General features: G+C 40.2%; 1 protein-coding gene across 4 annotated transcripts in view; it reads right to left on the bottom strand.

Annotated features, from left to right (window-relative positions):
- LYRM4 (LYR motif containing 4) overlaps positions 1-23,130 on the bottom strand; it is a 126,726-nt gene that overhangs the window by 18,739 nt on the left and 84,857 nt on the right. For 2 of the 4 annotated variants that reach the window (XM_090039343.1, XM_090039344.1), the window contains exon 3: positions 7,545-7,593. The exons of the other annotated variants lie outside the window; for them this stretch is intronic. In XM_090039343.1, the coding sequence (XP_089895469.1) occupies positions 7,545-7,593 (49 nt within the window). The remainder of the gene's footprint in view (positions 1-7,544; positions 7,594-23,130) is intronic. 4 annotated transcript variants of the gene reach the window in all.

Here is a 23,130-nt window from a genome sequence, read left to right as displayed (position 1 = left end):
CTCAGGTCTTACGAGGAAGATTCCTTTCTTCTTCGGGATGAAGAAATATCAGGAGTAAAAAGACATGATTTGTATTCTTAAGAAACTTCCCCCAGACTCCTAAATAAAGTCACTGTGTAATAGGCTCTCATTAGAAATGTTGTTGAAGGAAAATTGTCAAAAGGCAGAGCTCTGCAGAAGTTCTTAGGTCAGTCAGAGGCACTGCTGATAGACCTCAGGAAAAAAAAAAAAAAGATATGTCCTGGAGATGGAGAGAAAGAAACTACCTTCAAGGATGGGCTAGTTAAGTCAAAGGAGGCTCCCCAACAAAGCCTGGGCCATAGAACCAACAAACAGTAGGGCTGCAACACACTTCAGGAGGTCATTTAGTCCAAACCCCTGCTATCCCCACGTTGACGAGTTGACATAGAAGGAGTACATTTGGTACCAGGCCCAGCACTACTCTCTCTCTTCAGTCCTTAATTCCACAAAAGGCTTAGAGAGATTATCCCCAAATGTTCCTTCATGCCTTTTCTTGTGAAAGGACACTGAATTCCTGACAGTGCTCACCGTGAACCACCTCTTGCCACTGCACTCTGATTCCTGAGACACTGACGTTGGCTTTACTGGGAAGGCTGAGGTTAGGTTTGGTGCTGTCTTCAGTACTGACTTTCCTCAGAATGATTTTAGGATCTGCTTGTCCACATACTGTTAGATGATGCAGGAATATCCATCAGGAGAGATTTTGGAGCTCAGGTTCTTTGGGCCCCGTGTGACCTTCATGGACTTTTTTCAGAAGACTGAACTTCAGGCTTGCATCTCCTGACTTTTGAGTCCTCACAGGGAATGATAAAAATATTGGTCTCTATTCAGAATGTGGGATAAGTGTTGATTGTCCCCCTTCTTATGTGACATTAGCCCATCACAGCATGGGCTAAGGCTTGAAGCTTCTGGGAAAAGAGAGATCTGAACAAAGCCCAACAGTTTCTTGATCAGATCACTGTGGTCAAGTAGGAAAACAGAAATGATTCTGAAAATCTTCAAGTAAGAGCAGGTGGGTTACATATTTATGAGATTCAGGCTTTGCTGCTTCGTATCAAAAGAGGAGACTGAGGGTTAATGTCCAACTTGCCATAGTATGGAAGTATGAAGAAGCACAAGATGCACACGAATCCAAGTCAGACACTACTGGTCAAGAAAAATCTAGTGTTGCATGCTTGGGTCACATATACAACCCTACAGTGGTATCCAGACTTTAAAAAAATACATACTTTAATACATATGGGTCCAGGTTTGCTCCTAATTTGCACCCACATGCAACCAGGGAGCATCTACACCTGAAAGGGCGTTCAACTCAGCTGTTCCATAAAAAGGAAAACAGCTGTAAAATTTAGTCAAGAATCCCTGACTAAATTTGAGAGCAATCTGTCTGGAAGAGGCATTGGAGTTTCCACACTTCCTGGGCCTCTCTCAACAGTAAGACACTATGTTTCTTTAAATGGTTGAAGGACCGAGGCCTTGTACAGGCATTCAGTTTCTCCTGGGAGAATCTCTGCTTTCCCTGGAGAAACCACAAGTGTACAGGCTTTTTCTCACAGAGCAAAAATAGCCACTTCAGGGGGAAAAAGAAACATGGGATCAACATGGGGTTAAATCACTCTTCACTTTTATGAGCATTTCTCCTGGTAGAGAAAATGTCTGTACATACTCTGGGTAAGTTTTTCTACCAGGAGAACAACCCGGGAAAAATTCTTCCAGATTATCTTAATGTGCATATGCAACCTAGATCTGTGCTGATGAAACTGGCTGGACTCATTTGAGTCCAGTCTTTTCTCCCGCCTAGGCGGGGGGTCGGACTTGAAGATCTACAAGGTCCCTTCCGACCCTACTTCTATGGATTCTATGAAACTCAGGGGGTAAATCAAACTTCTGTGACTGTTCTGTGATCACGACTATGGAACTGTAGACAGAGCAGTGACTTACTGGACAAACGTGCTTCAACTCCAAATACTTTTTAGAGGTGAAACTATGCAGATTCTTTAAAGGAGTAGATCATCAAAAAATGTATTATCTTCAAGATACTGGACTTGACAATTTGCTGCATAATTCCAAAGTTATTGATGACTTACACCCATTTTTGAAAACAATTTGTCATATTTTTCTGGCTTCCTGGCACTGCCTACAGCAATTTTATGCCAGGTACAATAATATCTAGAGCCCACAAGTCAAAAAAACCCCTCAACTCAGCAAGAATGACAGAAGGCTATTTTAAAAAAAATAAGAAAAACTTATAAGGTGATGTACAAAATCTTCTGGAGAAATCAGCATTTACAGACTAGTATTTTTCACCTTGTTGAAAGCTTATAATCCAATCCATGGCCACATTAAAATGCAGCAGTAAGAAAAAATACAAACAACAACAAGAATTTACTTAGCCTATCACCACTTATCACTTTCTAATATTATGGAAAATAATTAATCACAATTACTAGAGGCACATTTGACCACAGTAATTAATCTTTCCACGTATTTTACAGAGTATTTTTAGTAGTTCTACATATGAATTAACTGCACAATTATTAATAGGTAGAACTTTTGTAAGTGATATTTTAGGTTTAGAATAAGTAAAACATTCATCACTTTTTATAGTGCAGATGTAAACATTTCCAAAATAGATAAGTAGGAAGCATTAGGCATTAAATGCTAGCACCTGTTGTGGTTGAAATCATATTTAGTGACAATTTTAAAATCATTTTGTCCTGTCCGACATTCAGGAATATATAAGTTCAACCGGGTTCAGGATGGATACAATATAATGGAACAAGGGATGTAATAAGTGTTTGATTATAACTTACTCAAATTATTCCTTTATCTAAATGAGTGGTGCCCAACATTTTTGTTTCATAGGCTCTATGGACAGTGCCAGATTAGGTTGGTGGGCTCAATCTGGCCAGCATGTGGGGCCGGCAGAGGGAACCCATCCTGCCATACGGCAGTGTGCAATCCAAGCCTGATCTGACTCTGGTCTCACCAAAGCTGATCAGTTCTTGGGAGTGTTGTGATCTCCCCAAATACGTGTGCGTTCCCTATACAGGATGCTTTAAAAAAAACCTTTATTTCACTTTCCACCTGCCAACTACTCCATTGTCCACTCTGCATCTCAAATACAGTTTATAATAAGTCTACTAAAGAAACATCTTTTCCACCTAGGCAGACTAGCACAGACAAACTGTTTGGCCCCTGCTCATTATGATCTCCTCAGGATACAAACAGAGAAAAACCCAACATTCATCTGATCGGGGCCCTCTCCACCTTACAGGCCCTAAATTCTAGAGATCCAAGTATGGCCTGCTATACTCTGTGCCACACTGTGATGAGATGAAATATTTAGAGGAACATGGCAAATTTCTACCATGGGGTAACTTTGAAAGAAGTGAAAATTTAACATAGATTAAATATTCTTCATCAGTCAGCTTTGTACTGGATTTACTCATTTAGGAAAACTTCCTTAGGAAATATACTTGCAGTAGATTTCTATCCCTTTAGAGCTCAAGACATATTTAGCATATCTTTTTCACAGAGATCCCTCCCACTGGCACATTAGTTAATAGTGATATCATGTTCCCTTTCACTAATAAATATTTGAAGGACTACAGAGTGAGTCTTGAGCAAAATGATCTAGGTAAGCTGCAGACAGAGAGAGAGAGAGAGAGAGAGAGAATGTAAGGTGTTCTGTTCTGTTTGGCTAACATTACAATCAAGCAAATAAACTGCCAACTCCAGGTTTTTATACATGGAAACAGAATAATGCGAGTTGAATCTTCCCCTTTTTGTCCTCTAAATGTGGTTTTCATTTTTAAAAAAACAAGATGGTACAGAAGTTAAAAAGGGGTGGCATGAAAAATTTAGTAGGTGAAGTACGTTACTGGTCTTCCTCATTTCTAGACTTAAGCAATCCCTCAAAAAATGCTACCTCCTAGTTTTCACCTTTTTTGTTTTACTATAGGAAAATAATAGAGTGACTCTTCTGTTGCAGAGAACTTAAAAAGATCACACTTGGTCAGAATGGTTTTAACATGATGGATTTCCATGTGAAAACAGAGTTTATCTTGTGGATGTTTGCATACCTAACAATGTAAATATTGTGATGAATCTTGCAGCACCCTTGAGAAGATCTCAGAGCAACCTGACTGAGAATCACAAACACTAATTTCTTCATTTTGATGCAACCTTCAATTCCACATGAAGAGGCATTATTGTAACTAGTGACAGAAGACTGGACTAGCACAAGTTTTCAAAATTATGCACAAACAAGGATGATTTTTTATGAAGCAAGACAGAAAGAATCAAGTGTTAGGTAATTTTTTGCACACTGATATAAACAAAACCTTTGACTATGAACTTAGAGCTTAGGCTATTAAGCAGAGAGGACAGTGATTCTTCACTAATTTACAATTCAGCAGAGTCAAAACAGTGAAAGAGTCAGGACAGCAGTGCAGATAGATCACTTCTCCAGTTTGCATTAATGCTGAAAAGCAGCAGCTCTGGTGTCTAAAATTAAATCTGTTGGATTAAGGGGTTGGGACTGTTTGGATCCAAATTTTCATTAAAAGAAGAAAACAACAACTTTGCAGAACTTCATGTATATGCTGTTTGTGAAGCAAATCTGATACGGGTTTAAAAAGGAGTATACTGCAAAGGCATCACTCCCCCCATAACAACTCTTCGTATTTTCTTTGCCATCTCCCCAGAATAAATAAATGTAAAGCGTTTTAGAAAAGTTGTTTTCCTGGAGACCCTTTAGATAAATTTATTCCTACAAAAAGCATATGCAACGCTATACCATACTACTCACTCTACATAGATACTGAAGGTCAATGTCAGGGCAGGGGAGGCAGAAGCAAGATGAGCTGTTTTATGTGGTATGTTTCTTTGGCAGCCCAGGAAATGCATTTTCCATATCTTTCACCTGGCTGAATATATCCGTCATATGGGAAATGTGCTCAGATGAATGGTTAAAGAAGTGAGAAGTTATCAGAGGATCCTAAATTACTCTAGAGGGGATGTTAAGTGCTTGCTTTCCATCATTTAGAAAGCTGAAATTTGGTTAGATCAGGGGTACTACTCCAAGGCTATACATGTCTTATTTCTGTTATTTGGCCTATGTGGAGTGAGACTGATTGGCTTGGGTGCTCCTCATGCCCTTCCTTATTCCTAGACTTGGCAAGGAGGCAGTGTAAACATGGCTTAAGGCAAATCTGAAGAGTCTAAATGACTGTTTCCAATAACAACTGATTCATTCATCTCCCCAGGTCAGGCAAATATTTTCCAAGGTAAAGAAAAAACAAAAGAAAACAAAAGAATAATGCTTATTTATACCATTGTATCAAACTACTATCTCTGTTTACTCAACAAAATCTACCAGCATGTCCAGTATTAGTTTAATGTGTTTTAATATGAACAAAACCGACAAATCAATGATGTAACAAGATGGAGAAAAACTGCTGATTCCAAAAAGAACATTCAGTAGTATAAAAGTTATCAGCATAAATTTGCAATAAAATTTCAAATGAGCCAATATTCTAATAGGTAGGCAGAAAGGTTTCTGCTCTTGCAAAATAGGAAGCAGATCCTTTGACGCTTTCTAGGTTAAATGCTCGCAAAGAAAATCTGACATATGAATGTTCTGAAAAATTTATGAGAACATATTTTTTTTTTTTTTTAGAGAACATGTAGTATATTTCACTTCTGTTAGAAAACACAGAAAAGAAACAGATATCTGTGTTAGAGATTTCAAATTTTCTAGCCAATAATTTTAGTCAATATAAATATGAATTTTAAAAGACTATGCAATATTGTTTGGCCTATCCACAATCCAAAAAACTTAATTAGGAAAAATATTGATTTTATTCTATACCAGTCAATCTTATGAGCCCATCAACCTAACACTAAAAATATTAATGAAATTATAACAAATTTCTTCTAACTTCTAAATATGGCCTCAGTAATTTTTTTCCTTTTATGTTTACCTGGGGTTGTACTGACATCAATGTTTTTGGACTTGAGGTACCCATCATTTGATACAAGGCACCTGTACCTAACTTCTGTGAATTACGTGGCACCCACTTTCAAAAAACAGCTTATATATTATAGTGCTTACCTCTTAGCAGAGGAGGGACATGGTGGTGGTGGGGAATAGGCCAGGCAGCCTGAGCCTGTGCTTGCTTATTTGCTTAGCTTTTCAGCTTACTTCCTCACACCTCATGGCACCCTTCAAAAGATCTGGCAGTAACTCTATTAGGAATCACTGCATTATGTCCTGTCATGTGAGTTACTGAACACTCCTTGAGATGACATAGTTGTATTATCACTAGAGGATGACTTGGTTCAAAACATAGAGCAAATGAAGTCAAGTTCAATTTGACAGCCTCTTTATTTCAAAAGGAAAAACATCATGGACTGGATGCATGTTTAGAAAGAATTAGGGATGTAAATATTGTTAAAAAAAATTATCCATTTAACCTCCTCTAATTATATCTGCTCTGATAACACAGCAATTTGGACACTGCTGCTGCTGGGAGTCGCTCCCTGGGGCCTTTGACTGGGGGGGGGTGGGGCAGGGGAGGCAGTGGCAAGCCCTGCCAGACAATGTAGCCCATGTGAAGCCACCAGGGGCAGCAGCAGGTGAGGGGCTTTCCCCACCCACTGCAGATGCTGGCACATGGGAGAGGAGCACCTGTGAACAAGCAGATAATTGCTTAATTGATGAGTCATTAGGCTGCCCAGGGTTTCCTCTTTGACCTCATAGGCTATGGGTTGTAGTCCCCCCTCACTTCTTCCTTCCCCTCCTCCACGCTACCGCTTGCTTGCCCTGCTGCCTTCTGGCCCCTGAAGTACCACACTGCTTCCCTACAGCTTGCCAGAGTGTACTCTGTGCTAAATGTTAACCAGTAATGCATTACTGGTATAAATACACTTATCGTTTAAACTTTTAACCTTTCACATCCTAGAAAAAATGACCGAAAGTTCTCATTACTGCAGGATACAGCAACATTTTGTCTGCAATGAAGTCTTTCATTTAGTAACATTACAATCATGTAGTTCCTTCCTTCTTTAATATTCACAGCAAAATCCAAATATATTGTCACTCTTATCAAAGCCATACTACAGTAAAAGCCCTGTTTTCCGGCATGAGTGGGGAATGAGTGCCAGTAATCTAAAATGCCAGTTACCTGAGGCACAGGGGTTTCTGGCCAGACATGAGGGGTGTGTCTGGCTGCAGCTGCATGCAGAGCTGCAGCAGCACGCCACATGCGAGCTTCCTCCCCACCTCCTGCGTCCAGCTGGAATTTCTGGTCAATAGAAATGCCAGTTAGTAAAATGCTGGATAACAGAGCTTTTACTGTATACTCATATTAGAACTGTAATCACTGCCTTTAGTAGTAAATGGGCATATGTTAAAAACCTTTTAAAAAAAGTCTTCCTTAACATCAACTCATAAATTAAAATTAATTGATTTGAAAGTCTTAGAAGACAACTGTATTCATCAATATGCAGGGACTTACCAAATTCATGATTATGCAATGGTAGATTCCCTGTGAAAAAGCCCAGTCCCTGCAAAAAAGCATGGGGACTATGAAAAAGCAGGAATATGGTGGGGTGGAGGGTGGAAGTGGGGTAGGAGGGGGAGGAAGGGGTGCTGCAAACAAAGGTAGGAAGCCCTGGTGTCCTGAAGCATGGGGAGGGAGGGAAAGTGGGGTGAAATTTTCATGGTAGAGTCAGATGCCCACCCCCACCTCTGATTGGCCAAGGACCCCAGAATTTGCACCCCTCCCCAGAGACTGACAGATGGCCATGAAAATGGCAGTATCTATGAAAATGGAGCCAGATACTGCGCTGGGATTGCAAAATATGGAGGCAGCTTCCATGAATTAGATAGGTCCCTATCAATATGGTATCCTATATAAGACCAACCTCAGAAACTCATTTAGCAGTTTCTGCTTCAAGACAATAATCTGCTTCAGCTACAGCATCTTTTTCAGAATTCTGTATTTGTAACAGCTTATTTATATGACAATCCTTTGGGATTATATATTTTAATAATAAAAAATAATTTTATAGTATTTCTGGGAAACATATTTTAGTGGAAGTCTTTACAGCCATGCCGTGTGTATTAATCATGAATGATAATCCTCTCCATTTCTTTAACGTGTCAACATATTAGTTCATTTGGAGACTACTGTTTATAACTGTTCACACTTTATAAAAAGCATATTTAAGATATTTTCTCTTGAAATTGAACGCATGTTTCAGAGAAGTGGAGCAGCATGGCTTGGATTAAGCAAGTCCTTATGTAAAGAACTTAAGTAAACAACTAAATCCTAGCTAATATTTGACAGTTGCTGCCTTGTGGAACCAGACTGCCATTCAATGATAATGTAAAATGATTAAAATGTAAAATAGCATGTCAATTGTCAGGGATTAAACATCTACAGCTAAAATGTTGATGATAAATGGCAGAGATGGCCAACTGGCTGCCCATGGGCTACATGTAACTCCTGAGGAGTTAGCGTGCAGCCCCTGGGCTCCTACCTTGCGTTACTCCCTGTATTGCTTTTCCTGCTGCTGCAGTTGGGATATCTAGGCTCCTGCTCCCTCCCTCAACTTTTGCTTCGTGCTCCCACTGCAGAGTGCAGGGCAGTGCAGCCCACAGTGCTAGGCAAGCCTGCACAGTGCAGTGGCCTTGGCAACAAGGGAGCTGAAATGAGAGCTGCGTGTAGGGTACCATGGTTGCCCAGGTGTATGGTATAATGGTGCTGGGAAGATCAGGGAGCCCATACTAACGTAGCTCATGTAGCTCTGGCCGCTTAGAAGTTGGACAGCCCCAATAAAAAGTATACACAGAATAAACTGTATCATCATCAAAGGATATCAATACAAGGTGTTAAGAAGCAACTGTTATAGCTGCATAATTTTGCAGTGACACAAGAATAACAAAACTGCTACAAATTTTAACCTTGATTCATTCAGAGTCCAAATCAAAGTGATTAAGCTCACTTGTATCACTGTAAGCTTGATACACATGTAACAGATTGTAATGGATACTGTGTGTTCCCCTCCTCTTTTAAATCAGTTGCAAGATATGTTGGCTCATACCCCAAAATCAAAAAGCATACAAAGGTTAAAAAAAAATAAGTGCCATGATTTTCGGGAGGGTGGGGGGCGAGGGGGAATGGAGGCTGTTTTCAAAGATAGTGTTACCGTGCCAGGTGACTCAGCTCCCAGAACTCCAGGGAGTGAGGGGTTCCCCACACTCACAAACCCCAGGCAAAGGGAGATCTCAGCCCGGCTCGGGCTGAGAAAGCACTTACCTCCCTTACAGTGGCCCAGGGCAGGATCACTGAGACACACGTGGCATCTCCTGCCCATTTTAAAAGCACACTCTCCCTGGACGTGAGAGGGTGCACTTCTGCTGATGTTAAAAAAAGCACTGGTGGCTCGGCCAGAGGAGTGATCCCAGCTTGGGGGAGCACCCCTGCCACGCTGGAGGGAGCCAACATAGGCAGGCACGATGCTGGAGAGGTTGGGAGAGTAAGGATCATCTCCCCACTGGAGGACCAATGACCCACCCCTGTGGGCAATTCGTGGGACCCGCCATCCGAAAGGATCTACCACTGGACATCAGATGCATGAGTCCCCAATCCTGAGTGTCACCGTGTTGAACACAAGGGAGTTTTGAGTTCCAGTTTCTTTTAGGTTAGGGAGTTATTATGAACTAAGCCAGGGTCTTCAAGGGGAAGTTTGACCTGAGACTGCTTGAGGAAAATCCAGTGAGGAAGGCTGGCAGCCTTGATTTTTTTTCTGTTAAATGGATGACCAGTGGACCAGTGCGTGCCAGTCACATTAGACATTGACCCAAGGAAGGGGGAGAGCTGCCCTGTGACCTGAAGGGTTATAATGTGCTTGGCTGCACTCATTGTGGGCCTATGCTGCGGCAGCATTTCAGTTAGTGAGTGGATGGCGTGTAGGGTAGGCGAAGCCCCATGCCACCCGCTATCACACCTAGCCAGCTAGATGGGGAGGGGTTCACCTCCCACTCCAATTCTAAAATTATCAAGTCATGGCAGGCAAGTTAGAGATGGAGGCGATTCACCTTGGGCACTGAAGCCTCAAGTGCCCACCAGACCTTCTATGAGCACAAATAGGTTTTAAATTCTTATTTAAACAATTAAATACATGACCAGATTCTCTGAGCCACTAAAGTTCACGTGATGTAATAGGGTGTCCACATACTTGAAAAATCAGACCAGTAGTTAGATGCCCATATATGAGCTTAGGATCTCATTAATAAAATATCTATTTTTGAACTTCCAAGCTTTAACAGGTCCTTACAGACACTAGCTTGTTTCCTCACGCAGCCCAAACTCCTGTTCGACGTGGTTCATGATTTAAATTAAGACAAAATCCTGACTAGGTTCTAACAGTTTTCAAAACAAAAACAAGCATGCTACACCAAAACACTTTCTTATACCTTTACAGTACCCAAGTTTGACCTCTTAATTTGATACAGCACTGAACAGAATTATTTAGAAGCCACAGTTGAAACAGTTCACTGAAGTATGTTATAAAAGTAATAAAGAACAGTTTGCAACTACAGAAGGGCATGTTCAAAAGACACCAGTCACTACCACAAAATTGCCAATAAATCAACACAATTATCTCCAGAATTGATGAGAGTGTAACATATTTATCAGACTATTGCTAAGAAAAACTTTCATTTTTTATAACAGTCTTCAATGCATCCAAGAAACATGTTGGGAACCCCCACACCCCAGGATTTCCAGCCTCTGCATATACAGCAACTCCAGTAACTGCATACAAGTAACATTTGACATGAGATGATAGGCAGGCAGGATTCGATTTTAATTGTTAAACAGCTCTCACCTGTGACCCACAGACTGACAGAAAAATATTTCTATTGGTAATCATTGAAATTTATGAAAAGGAGAAGTTAAGAACATCCCAAAAACATGGGACAGAGGTAAATAAGCCAGGCACAGAGGGCACCATGCACACACGCATACACATACAAGGTGCCTGCTGTAGGTGGGGTGGGGGGAGCCCTAGCTGAACTGCCCATGCACTACTCCTCTAGCAGTGGCTCAGGCAGCTACTGCAGCAGGTAGGGGCTGTGCTGATAGGGCTATGCTGGGAGGCAGGTTGGAGGGAGTGGAATATTGACAGCTGGGAGTCCAGTGCTGTTGGTCCCTCACTCTGCCCAGGTCCCAGCCTGGGATGGGGCACCAAACTCTCAGCAAGTGCAGATCAGAGCATGGCAGGAATCTGGTCCTGGCCTCGATCATGCAGGGACTAGGCCAGGCAGGAGCTCTGGGAACACAGGGAGAGGCAGCAGCTGCCTAGCCCAGGCATAAAGTAGTGCCCTGCAGTTGCTTAGAGGGCGAGCCCCACTTGGTGGGCACCAGTGCAGGGTCAGCCCAGTCTGGCCCAGCCTCTATGGCCATGGCCTCCCACTCCTCCAGGCCGCATGGGTGTAGCAGCTAGGCCCCCAGGGCACCCCCATGCACCCTGCCCTGAGCATGCTGCCTCTCCCCACTCCTGTACAGGGTATACAGGGGTACCCTGGGGGCCCAAGTGCTGCCCCCTTGCTGCTAGGAGGGGGAGGAGACTGTGGCTACCAAGGGGCCAGGCTGACTCTCTACCAATGCCTGCCATCAGGGCTTTCCCCCTAAAGGGCTGCAGGAACAGGGAGCTGCTTCCTGCCCCAGGCTGGGCAGCCACTGCCCTCCTCTTCTGGCCCTACCTGCCAGGCTCCTTCTTGATAAATGAACAGAATGATTTAAAGCAGGTATGCTTTACTGATTTATGGATATTTACTTTTATATATATTAACATGCAATTTTTAGAGGCGCATCAATAATTGGTGCGATATTGGATTGGCACCGATAAAAAGAAAATTAACATTATCAGCTATTGGTATTTTTTTGGCCAGTATAGCTGATAATGTACCGATAAATATAATGTGCCTTCTGGCCAGGGCCCTGGACACCATATGCATGTTTGCAGCTGCAGCATGCACATGGCCAGGAATGCAGTGTGGAAAATAGCACCTTGCAGGTAAGTTGGGGGTGGGGGGGAAGGGGCATGAGGGAGGAGCAGATTGAAGTCCCCACAGTGAGAGAGGGAGAAGGACAGGGGATGGGGGCGCTGCCCAGCCAGAGTAGTGAATGGGACCCAGGGCTGGGGTAGGGAGCAGGCAGCTTATCCAGGGGGCACAGGAGTGGAAGGTGGGGAGGCAGCTCTCCACTCCATTATGCCACACTGGATTTGTGTGCGGGGTTAGGGAAGGCAGGCTGCCTGCTGTGGGCTCAGGGCTCTCTACTGTACTGTCTTTGTCCCAGGAGCTGCACACTGGCCACGTGTCCCCTGCCTATCTAGCATTGGTGGTGGTGATGAGTTGTGCCTCCCACTGCTGGATAGGCACAGGACACGCAGCCAGCATGTAGCTCCTGGGGCAAAGGCATCAGGGCAGAGAGCCCCAACCCTGCAGTAGACAGCCCGCATCTGCCCTTGCCAAGAAACTCATTATTGGTGCACTCCTAGTGATTTTATAAAGTTAATAGCCGTGCTGTCATTACTACACTGTCTGCCCCATCACACCTCTAATTTTGTGCAATCCTAAAAATCTAAATTGATAAAAATCAAAAGAAATTATTAAAAAATAAACACTGATTTTAGCCATCAACATGATGAAGAAAATAAAAACTGAATTCTGCCAACAAATAATAGTTTAAGAGTAGGAATTTCACAGAATGTGGAGGAGTGCTGTTATAAATGATGCATACAAAATAGTGGCTGAATCCTGTCTACAGTTAAGAAAAATTTCTGAAAATGTCCCACTAGTGCTAAGACTGATTCAGTCCCCATCATTTTAGAAACACTGAAGGGCCTGTGAGATAAATGTGACTAGCAAGTGTTGCAATTTTAAACACCTTGTGGACAGGACCTTCCGTAATGGTCACATGACTAGATGTAAAGAACACCAACGACACTCAGTGGATCATCTCCAATAGGGCCTCCAATGCTACGAACAGTGATGATGTTGAACATGTTAGAAACAACTAGAGGTTTATTTCTGTTTAAGGTTCTGGCATGAACCTTGGCCACCAGACACGTTTCCTAGAAGCAGCAGTTGAAGTCAGTGCAGGACAACAATGTGACACTATCAAACACTTCTGTCATGCTATTTTAAGGGTTTCTTTTCCTTTCTCTTCCCTTTCTTAAGTGTACTTTCTTCCTCTTTCTTCATTCACTACATTGTGAAAGTGCATTATGAAAGCTGGACCTGTAAGAACTTGCTCCTGTGTTCAGATGACACCTAAGGGTTTGTTCTGAGCCTAGCAATGGAGTCATTCAGAATGCTAATTCTCTCTTTAGCTCCTAATAACTATCTTTGAATGGATGCAACCTGCTGCTTGTATTCGATAGGGCTGCTGTTCACCAGTGAACAATGATTTGTGCTTCTGCTATAGCAGACTTCATGACATTAGCATACAGGATATGTAAATACATACACAAAATTAACGAGGCAGCAAATCGTATGCATATATAACACAATAGCTTGTTATAAAATCAATGGATCTGAATAAAAAGTGAAGCTACCAAGACTAACTTGGTGTTGACTTGCACTTAGCACTAGATCATCTATCCTTATCAGTTGGCTACTGTAGAAATTGATAGAGTTTGCTAACCAGAACATTAAAAAAGTCCTTAGTTTGGGGGAAAAAATAGTTTTCAGTTCTGTTACACCACCTTTAATCAGTAGATTTTGAAGCATTTTACAACAAGCTTTTTTTATTAAACTTTACAACTAACTGACATTTCCTACCAATAGCGTGCATATATGAGAAATTAAAAAGTTATAACTGTTCTTCTCAGACTTTCTGATAGAAAACTTGAATGTGTTCATATAAACAAAAAGCATCTTTTTGACAGTCAGGGCTGCTTGACATTGATAAGAATGCAGTCAGCATTCATGAGCTACTTTTAGTTACTGCTGATCAAAACCATATTTTCATCTTCAAGTCAGGATATGAAGAGCAAACTGATACTGACTGAGAACAGTGTAGCAGACAACCACAAACAGCACATAAGTGAAGGTGAAATGTTATTTGTTTTCCTAAAACGTTCAGTACTGGTTACAGCTTTTGTCCTGATAACTCTGCATGTTGACATAAATTAGGAAACTGTACAACAAGTGAGCAGGAATACAAGCTGTTACACCTTGGGGCATTCAGTGGCAGATGTTCAACCCGGAGATGTCTGGGTCAGGGCTGAAAATTAGATGATTGTTGCTGTAAGGCATGTGGCAGCAGAGGCTCCTGTTTACCCCCACCCGTAGCATCTGATCCCGTCCCGCCTGCCCCAACCACCACAGTCCTGGGCTCCAGTTGGAGAACAGGGACTGCCGTGGCGGCCAGTGCCACCAGTCAGTTGATTGTTGGACCCAGCCCAGGCAGCTGTGGCTCAAACACCTCCAGGTTAAACATCTGTTGGGGATGACAATCAGCTGATTAGCAGCACTGGTCTTGGGGCAACTCCAAGCCCATAGGAGACCAGAGCTGCCCCAGGCGAGGGCCAACAATACTGCTGGCAGGTCAGTTGGAAGACTGGGACTATCCAGGGCTGATTCCAACAATTGTCATGCACCTGCCCTTGAGAGCTCCAGACATGCCACTTGTTCAATTTAAACCATCAGACAAAAAACAGCCATAAAAATGTTATTTGTTGAACATTTTTTTATGCCTGGTTTGCCATTTTATGACTCCCTTAATTGGGTGCATGTGTAGCAACCTTGCCATTTATGCCACAATTAGCATGCTAATCTTGGCATAACGAATGTGTAGAGGGGTCATAGGGATCCATGTTTAAAACATTAGGCCAAAAAGAACTGAGCAACTGCATCACTTGTCAGCAGAATTTTGCCTCATAAAACTTGCAGATTTTCCCTATAGCACCTGTCAAAGCAGGCAGCTTATTTCCATGAGCAAGTGTGAAGCAATGTTTTACAAACTAGAGAATATTACCTGAGATGCCAAGTTGAGACAACTTTGATTATTTGCCATTAAAAACAAGATCTCTATCAGCTGGAATTTAATAATCTAAGTTTTTAGTGATCTTGTAGACTGTAGTTAAGGGATGTAAAAGCAAGTACTACTGCTTGCTTTCTACTGTTCTGTCAAAAGCTTTTGTGTTTTAGTAAAATATGCGATGTGGGTACTAGCATCTTGTAATTAGATTTCGTATTTTCATCATGCTTTTGTCAACAAGTCAAAATCACTACTAAACAAAAGAAAACAAAGCATAAAATGCAGAAATTATCCATTTTGCACCAAGGAAACAAAGAGCAACAATTTTTACTTTCATAACATTTTCCATGGGATGAGTGCAGAGCCATTTACACATCCTAACATTAGTACTAATCATGAGAATTAATTCATCTAGGTTTTATCCCAGTAGTGCAGGGGTGTCAAAGATATGGCCTGCGGGCTGGATCTGACCCACAGAGCCCTATCTGTTGGTGCTTTCCCTTGGTTTCAGAGTTGTCCCACATGCTGTATGTGGCATGCACCGAACTGGCCCTATGCAGACAGCCCAGGATGTGCTGCATGTGGCACATGCCGCAGCCAGTCTAGAACCCAAGCTGCACTCCCTCTGACTGGTCTGGAACCTGCTCTGTATATGGTGCCTGCTTCAGCTGGTCTGTGACCCTCACTGAACACAGCGCTTGCCCTGGCCAATATGGGACCTGCACTGCACCACTCTTAAATCTGCCCCTGTTCTCACATAATAATGATAGCTTTCTAAGATCCATTAAAGCATTTCTTGTTACCCCTTGAATTCTCTGTGGTTTACTCTATCTTGCAGAGTTAAAGGAAAAGCAAAAGCAAACAAATTTTGTAGTTCGACATACAATAGTTATCACCAGCATCTAAACAGCATCGAACAGACTGCTCAGGAATATACTCTAGCTTATTAAATATTTATAGTTTCAGTTCTAAAGAATATAGCAAAGATCGTACCACTACAATCATGGATTCTAGTTTTGTAGAATGGACAGCAGCGTTTAATAATTTTACAAAGTAAGTGTTAGATTTTTCCCACTCATCATGGAAATTTTAAAACATTTTTCTTTCATTGATTTTTTAACTGAAGCTCTTATGATGTGGCTACTGAGACTTTTAACTTAGAGCGTTCCTTTTGAAAGGCCTATCTGACATTCTACCATTTCAAATACAAATGATATAATGCTGTTGATGGGTTGTAAATATGGTACCAAGTACACTTGCTTGGAAGAGATTGAGCCTGTATTACAGGAGACAGCAAATATTGGACTTGCTCTAATTTATTTTTGAAAGTGAAATGAATAGATTCCTAACAGAATAAGTTAATCTAATCCTAAATGGAAAGAATGTATATTTTATGTATCTAACAAATAGTAAAACATTACTACAATTACAAGAAATGAGAGGTAAAATGCATCTGGATTTGTAAGGATAATTTTGGTGTTGAGTCTTCATGCTTTACTAACTTGATAGACAAATGGTCTTTGCTCTTGTCATGCTTAAAGACTGCCTCTTACAAAAGACAGAACACTTGTTTATGTGGATTGTTATTTACTGGGCTCTGATTCACATTTTTCAGTAGAAATCCATCTTTACAGAAGTGCCGTGAATTTTATTCCTGTCCTTAAAAGGCACATGCAGGAAATGTACATAGATTCTAGTTTTTGAACACTTGACATTTCTGACCAAGGAAGATAGTAACTGAGAAAAAAAAGGACAAGATCATGTTACTGTCACCTTAATACTTCAGAAGAAAAAAAAACTGCTAAAGCCAGAAAAATCAAGAGTCTTGAATTCTGTTTTTCCTCCCCCCCCGCGCTGTGATGTATTGGAGCCTCAGGTCATCTTATAAGTTGACAAGCTTTTCTAAAAAAATCTATTCCCTGCTTTATAATTGTTCTTCATCTTTTTATACCAGTTCCAATCTGCCCGTGCTCTCAACCGCATTCTGTTATTCTATAAAATTCCTGCACTTTTTTTAAAAAGTCATTCTTCATATTACAAGGTCATCTGCAAATATAAGATTCCACATTGTGTGCCTTGTAACTTCCTAGCTGAGGACAACCACCAACATAATAGAGAAGTTGGATTGAGTGCAGAGCCATGATGCATACTTCGACTTAAAAAGTTATTATATTACTGGCTCTTGTTCTGACACATGCAGAAGTTTGACAATTATACATCTTTTATTAGTCTGATGAACACTTTAAATACGTGTGCATGTGTGTATTTATACATGTGTCCGTGTGTGTGTGTGTGTGTGTGTGTGTGTGTTACCTCAGTTCACTCAGAACTTCTCTTGAAACTCTGTCAAATGCTTTTTCTACATGTATAAAGACCACATTTAGCAGTTTATTTTTCTCTCTGCATTTGTCTTGAAGGATTCTGAGGACAAACATAAGATCTATTGTACTCTTTCCCTTTTTAAAGGCAAACTAATTACTACTGATCTCTATGTTGCTTCTGAACATAAATTCAAACAGTTTTTCCATAAATTTTCAATTCACATTTACCTTCATTCTGTTTAAAGAGGCAATACCGTATCTTAATCCCACTCCTCTGGAATCTTTACTTCCTGTGCAATTTTCAGGCATGATTCAAGTAGTCATGACTTAAATGCCAGTACTATGGCAAGTGACCCTGCTGCTTTTCCATTTTTCAGTTTATTTAGTTGGCTTTCAATTTCATTCTTACTAACTGCTGGAATTTCATCTTTACGTATAAGGTCCACGAATATGACAGGTTCTTGGGGAAATTCATTTAATACACTCTCAAAACATTGCTTTCAAGCATGCAAAAAGATTAACAGCTGATCTAGAAGAAGCTCATCTCTAACAACATTGAGGACATCATTATCAGCATTCTTGAGTTTGTTTGTTTGCATATCAGTTTTTAGCCAACTTATGTATCGTTTTTGTACCTTCTCTGCTATTCAGTTTCTCATACAAGTCATTTAGTACTACTTTTACTTTTGCTACTGCCATTTTACTATTTTCTTTCCCATGTAAACTGTTATATCCACATTTTGTCCACTTATTGACTACTTCTCTCCCTTTCTCATTGTTTGTTAAACCTCAGTATTCCCCTACCAGACTTCCCACCTTGTTTTCCTAATGATTTTGGTATCACCCAACACTTCCTTAGCAGCTACACACAACTTTTAACCCAGAGTATTTGCATCGAGATTATCATCATAAAATCACAAGTTGAATTAGCTATAAAGGGCTAGCTAATTGTCATGATTTCTCTTCCATCATTACATTTTCCCCAGTATTCACTTCCTTTACTTTAGCCATCAGTTAGTAACCCAAAGTCAGCTACCAGAACATGATATTGCATCACAATACTCCCATTAGACATCACTTTACAGAATTTCACTTCTTTGATAGCTATTATGACTAGACGTATTATAGAACTATGACAAGTGCTTTACGTGGTGATTACTGGCTGCCCTTTTTCTGGAAAACTGTTTACCAATGTTGGATGAAGGACTTACGAATGCTGTAGCAAGGTATCTCCTCCATTCTTTTGTCTATATCCACAGCTCCTGTGGACTTTACTGAACTGGCCGCAATATCTGCTGATATATGTATTCACATCCACTACCATGATGGTCCTTTCATGAGAAAGAATAACTGCTAGAGTTTCATTTAATGCTGTTACAAAGTCATCTTTTTCTTTTTGATTGCAGCTTATCTGTGGATGATATAAACTGTATTCCATTCTATATAAAGGTTTGATGATTGTTGCACCTCACAAAATAAGAATTCCATGCAGTTTAAAAATAATTTCTACATTGCCTTGAAGCATTTCTACAAACATCTATTTGATTTTTTTAAATACAGAGAACACTGTGTCCTAATTATAATCTGTAAACTTCATCTATCCTAAAAATGTAAAAGGAAGTGTCAAGAACACCAAAGCCCTTGGTATCCAATTAATTGTTAGAAAGGGAAGGTAATGAGTATATGGAATCACTGATGATTGGGAAAAAATAATGTTGCTAGATGATGTAATCTGTTGTTCTTTGGAGATGAGCATGGGCAGAAATATGATCTAGTACAAAAGATTTAAGTTTTCTAGAGCCTAAATTACTTTGGAAGATGGGTAGGACATTTGATAGTGTAATCCTCTAGAAAATTCACCAGAACAGCTTTTTTTTTCTAGTTCCCAACATTTAAGGAAACAGAATTCACTACATAGATCTGATATCTTTCCAAATATCTCGTAAATGCAAAAGCTGCTGATCAACACTGAAAATTTATGATGCAAATTCAAATGCATCAGGACATAAAACTTTGTTTGTGGAAGCAGAGGAGCAGCATACTGAGGAAATCCAGAATCATTACTGTCATAATGTACATTCTTTTTTCAGACTGTAACACTACTCCTTTACATTACTTTCATTCAGACGTGACATCTATTAGTCTTAAACAGTCCAAAATGGCAGTTAAATTGGTGATTGCCATTATAATTACTGAAAAACAAAGCTGTGAAAATTTGATAAGAGATTTATCTGAACCACAGCTGCTTCAACTATCACGTATTTAAAGAAATACTGAAGTGCTTCATGTACACTTTTCCACAGAAATTTAAACTCACCAGTGCATTACAACTGCTTTTCTTAACTAGGGAAAAAAGGTGTTAACATTGTGTTAGCCAATATGTGGTAACTAATCTGGTAAGCTCTTACTAAATGGTTATAATTTTCGCACTTGTTATTGTTAGATAGCTGAGCATAAAAATAGTTTTAAAATGACAAATCACTTGATAACTACAGACATCTATTTGAAAATAACCTAATAGTAACTATAAATGGAGAACAATGCATTCCCTATTAGCAGTCTCGACACTGTCTGAAAAGTGCAAATTTATGTTCAAGTTGCTTAAGTTACCTTCTAAAGATGCAAAAAACAAAAGTGGATGAGGAAGCATTTGCTTTTTATAGAAACAAGCAATAGAAAGTTAAAAAGGTGACAGAACGTCTTAGGTGCAATTATTCTGAAATTTCAAAGTTCATGCATTAAACATGAAGTTTATTTAAAACTTGCTGAGAAAGAATCAACACTTAAGTGTAGTCCAGAGTATTGCAGAAGATCACTTGTGATCAAGGAAGACACCTGATGGCTGGTTGATTTTTATTTATTTATTTTTTTAAAGACTGATACTCACATGTCCTTTTTTAAGAATGCTCAGGAAAATGCACCTGCCCAAAATACACAGACTGAAATCTACAGACTGCAAGGAAGCTTTTGACGGAAACACTATTTATTTCACCGTCAGACTTCTACAGGGGCACTATACGCTGCTATACGGCTCATTAACAAACTCAATTATCATTTTATGATTTTTTTTCCATGGTGAAAAAAACATAGTGTTTTCAAATAGTAGAAATCTCTGTTCTCCTGCCCTAATGTGCTCAAAAAGGCATTTTAGTTCATTTCCGCCCCCTAATTTCTGGTTCTCAGCCTTGACAAATGTATTATGTTGATGATGCTTTCTTCAAGACTGCAACATTCCTTAGTTCTAATGAAAAACAGAAGCAGCAACAAACTTCATCTATATAAGCATGTGGGTAAACAGTGTTTAATAAGATAAATAAAATGGGTTATCAGTGGTGTTTTAGCCCTGCTAAGCCCTTAATTTACAATTTTGTCTTTCTTCAAGAGCAAAATAATTTGTTTTTTTACAAGCTAATCATCGTATTGAAAATCCAAATGAAAAGACAGCTTAGAGACCAAATCCTGTTCCCACTGAAGTTACCAGTAAAATGCTCATTGATTGCAGTAGGGCCAAACTTTGTTTATGGATTTTTTTTAATAAGCTTACTTAATTTTTGGTTAAGTTTTATAGACGAAAAAAGCCAATACAAAATGGAATTGCGCAAACAGTCTTGTTTAGCTCAGACTTTCTGTTCACCTTGAACTGAAGTGTTTTTAGGCAAGTTGCCTACTTGATGTTCAAAAGCAGCCAAGTGCCGAGAAAAAACCCAGCTTAAAAAGACTGAATACACATGGAAAATTTCAGATTTAAGAATCAGCATCTGTTTACACCTTTGGCTTTGAAGAGCAAGGAAACAAACTACAAAATAAACAAATCCCATCACAATCAAACAAATAAGGAGAGTCCTAATGAGTAAGGGCAGTTGTAAACAGTAGATGAATCAATAAGACTGCAGCTCTTCACTGAGAGTAACAATCAATAAATGACCCTGTATTATTCTGATGATGCAGGTAAAGGATTTTGTTAGCATTCCAAAGAAGTAATGGGATCACAAACTCAGGGCTGATTGCCATTGTGTAACTCCGCCACATAGTGCATTGATTTCCCCTCCTATATATTCTGTAGACAAAATGCAGGGTGCTTCTGTTTCTTTGTTATAATGGTAACTTGAGGAAATGTTCAGAAATAGTGAATGCTTAAAACATCCTCATGATTCTCAGAGTCACAAAGAGCATCTATGAAATATAAAATGTATTTAGCTAGTTCTTTTGTATAAATTTCTCTCATTTTTTCCCCAAAGTAGGACAAAGTGCATTTTGGTTTGCTGGATTCTCCTATTTGGGCTTATGGTAAGCTCCAAAACAACATGTTGGCTTTGAGATAACTTCATAATACTGACAAGACTGCACTTTGTCAGGGATAGCCAAAGATAACAGCAGTGTTGCTGCTTGCTTATTGCATTCAGTCAGCAAAAGAAAAATAAAAGGTATTGACAGTAAATACAGGAACGCGGCCTGCATCCTCTTTATTTCCGATAAATCCATTTCATAACTACAGAAATGTATGTTTGTATTTGGCAACAGTTCTGTTTAAAAATAAAAAGAGAAATATCATTGTTTTAGTGCGCATTACAGAAACATAACTCCCCAAGTGAATCTGATGGATTAATAACAGCTCTTTAACTGCTGTCTAGTGATTTTTGTAGCCATGTAATGGAATATTTTACTGCTATTTTCAGCCATCTGTGCTGCTTTTCCTTTCAGTACAGGTTTGCCAAAGCTGTAATGAAATTCTCTGCGCTTTATGCCATTACACGTTTGTTAATACCAACACACCAATTAAACGTATCAGCAATGTCACAAATACTGACAGCTGAACTATCATGTTGGCAGGCACACAACTGTCGTGTACACAGCCTTAGAAAGCCTTCTGGCAGGGGGATGCTCTTCAGCCAGCCTCCTAATCTATCTAATGGTTTTCTCTCTAGCAGTAAAGGGGACTCAGGAGGAAGCACATTTAAAGGTTAGAGTGCTATGCTGGAACCCATGAGATTACAGTTCAAATCCCTGCTCTACTACAGATTACTTTCTGATTGTGCATAAAATTACTGTTACATGCACACAACACAATGCAGCGCCTTGAAGAGACACCTGACTTATCTCTGAAAACTCTTCTCTGCAGGACTGCCACCTAGCCCGGGGAAAGGAAGCGGCATAAACTCATTACGCTCTGCTTGTCTCTTTGTGCCCCGGTCCCCTAACTGGGCTCTCCTACTACACTTAGTGAGGAAAGATAGAGGAAAAACAGATAGGGATGTACTCAGATGATGAGACCATGGGTTCGTAGGAAAGTAAGGTTGGAAGAGACCACATGAGGTCATCTCATCCAGCCCCCTGCTTAAGGCATGATTATTCCTGACTAAAATACAGCCAAGTGGATATGTAATCTGCTCCTGAAAGTGTCTAGGGATGGGAATTCCACAATTTCCCTGACTAGCTCGTTTCACTCTCTAACATATAATGGGCTTGATCACTCTCATAGTCAGAAAGTTCTTCCTAATCTCCATCTTAAATTTCCTCTGCTGCAGTTTGAGGCCATTGCTCCTAGTCCTGTCTTCTACAGACACAAGTCTATTTTTGTCATCTTTATAATTGCCTTTTAGGTATTTGAAGGGTGTTATCAAATCACCCTTCACTCTTCACTTCTCCAGACTAAATGAACCTAGTTCTTTCAGCCTTTCCTCATACACCATGTTGTTCAGGCCTCAAATCATTTTGATGCTTTT

Source organism: Crocodylus siamensis, chromosome 3 (genome assembly GCF_052110815.1).
Source record: "Crocodylus siamensis isolate JL-2025a chromosome 3, ASM5211081v1, whole genome shotgun sequence".
NCBI lineage: Eukaryota > Metazoa > Chordata > Crocodylia > Crocodylidae > Crocodylus > Crocodylus siamensis.
This window is presented reverse-complemented; position numbering and strand designations above follow the sequence as displayed.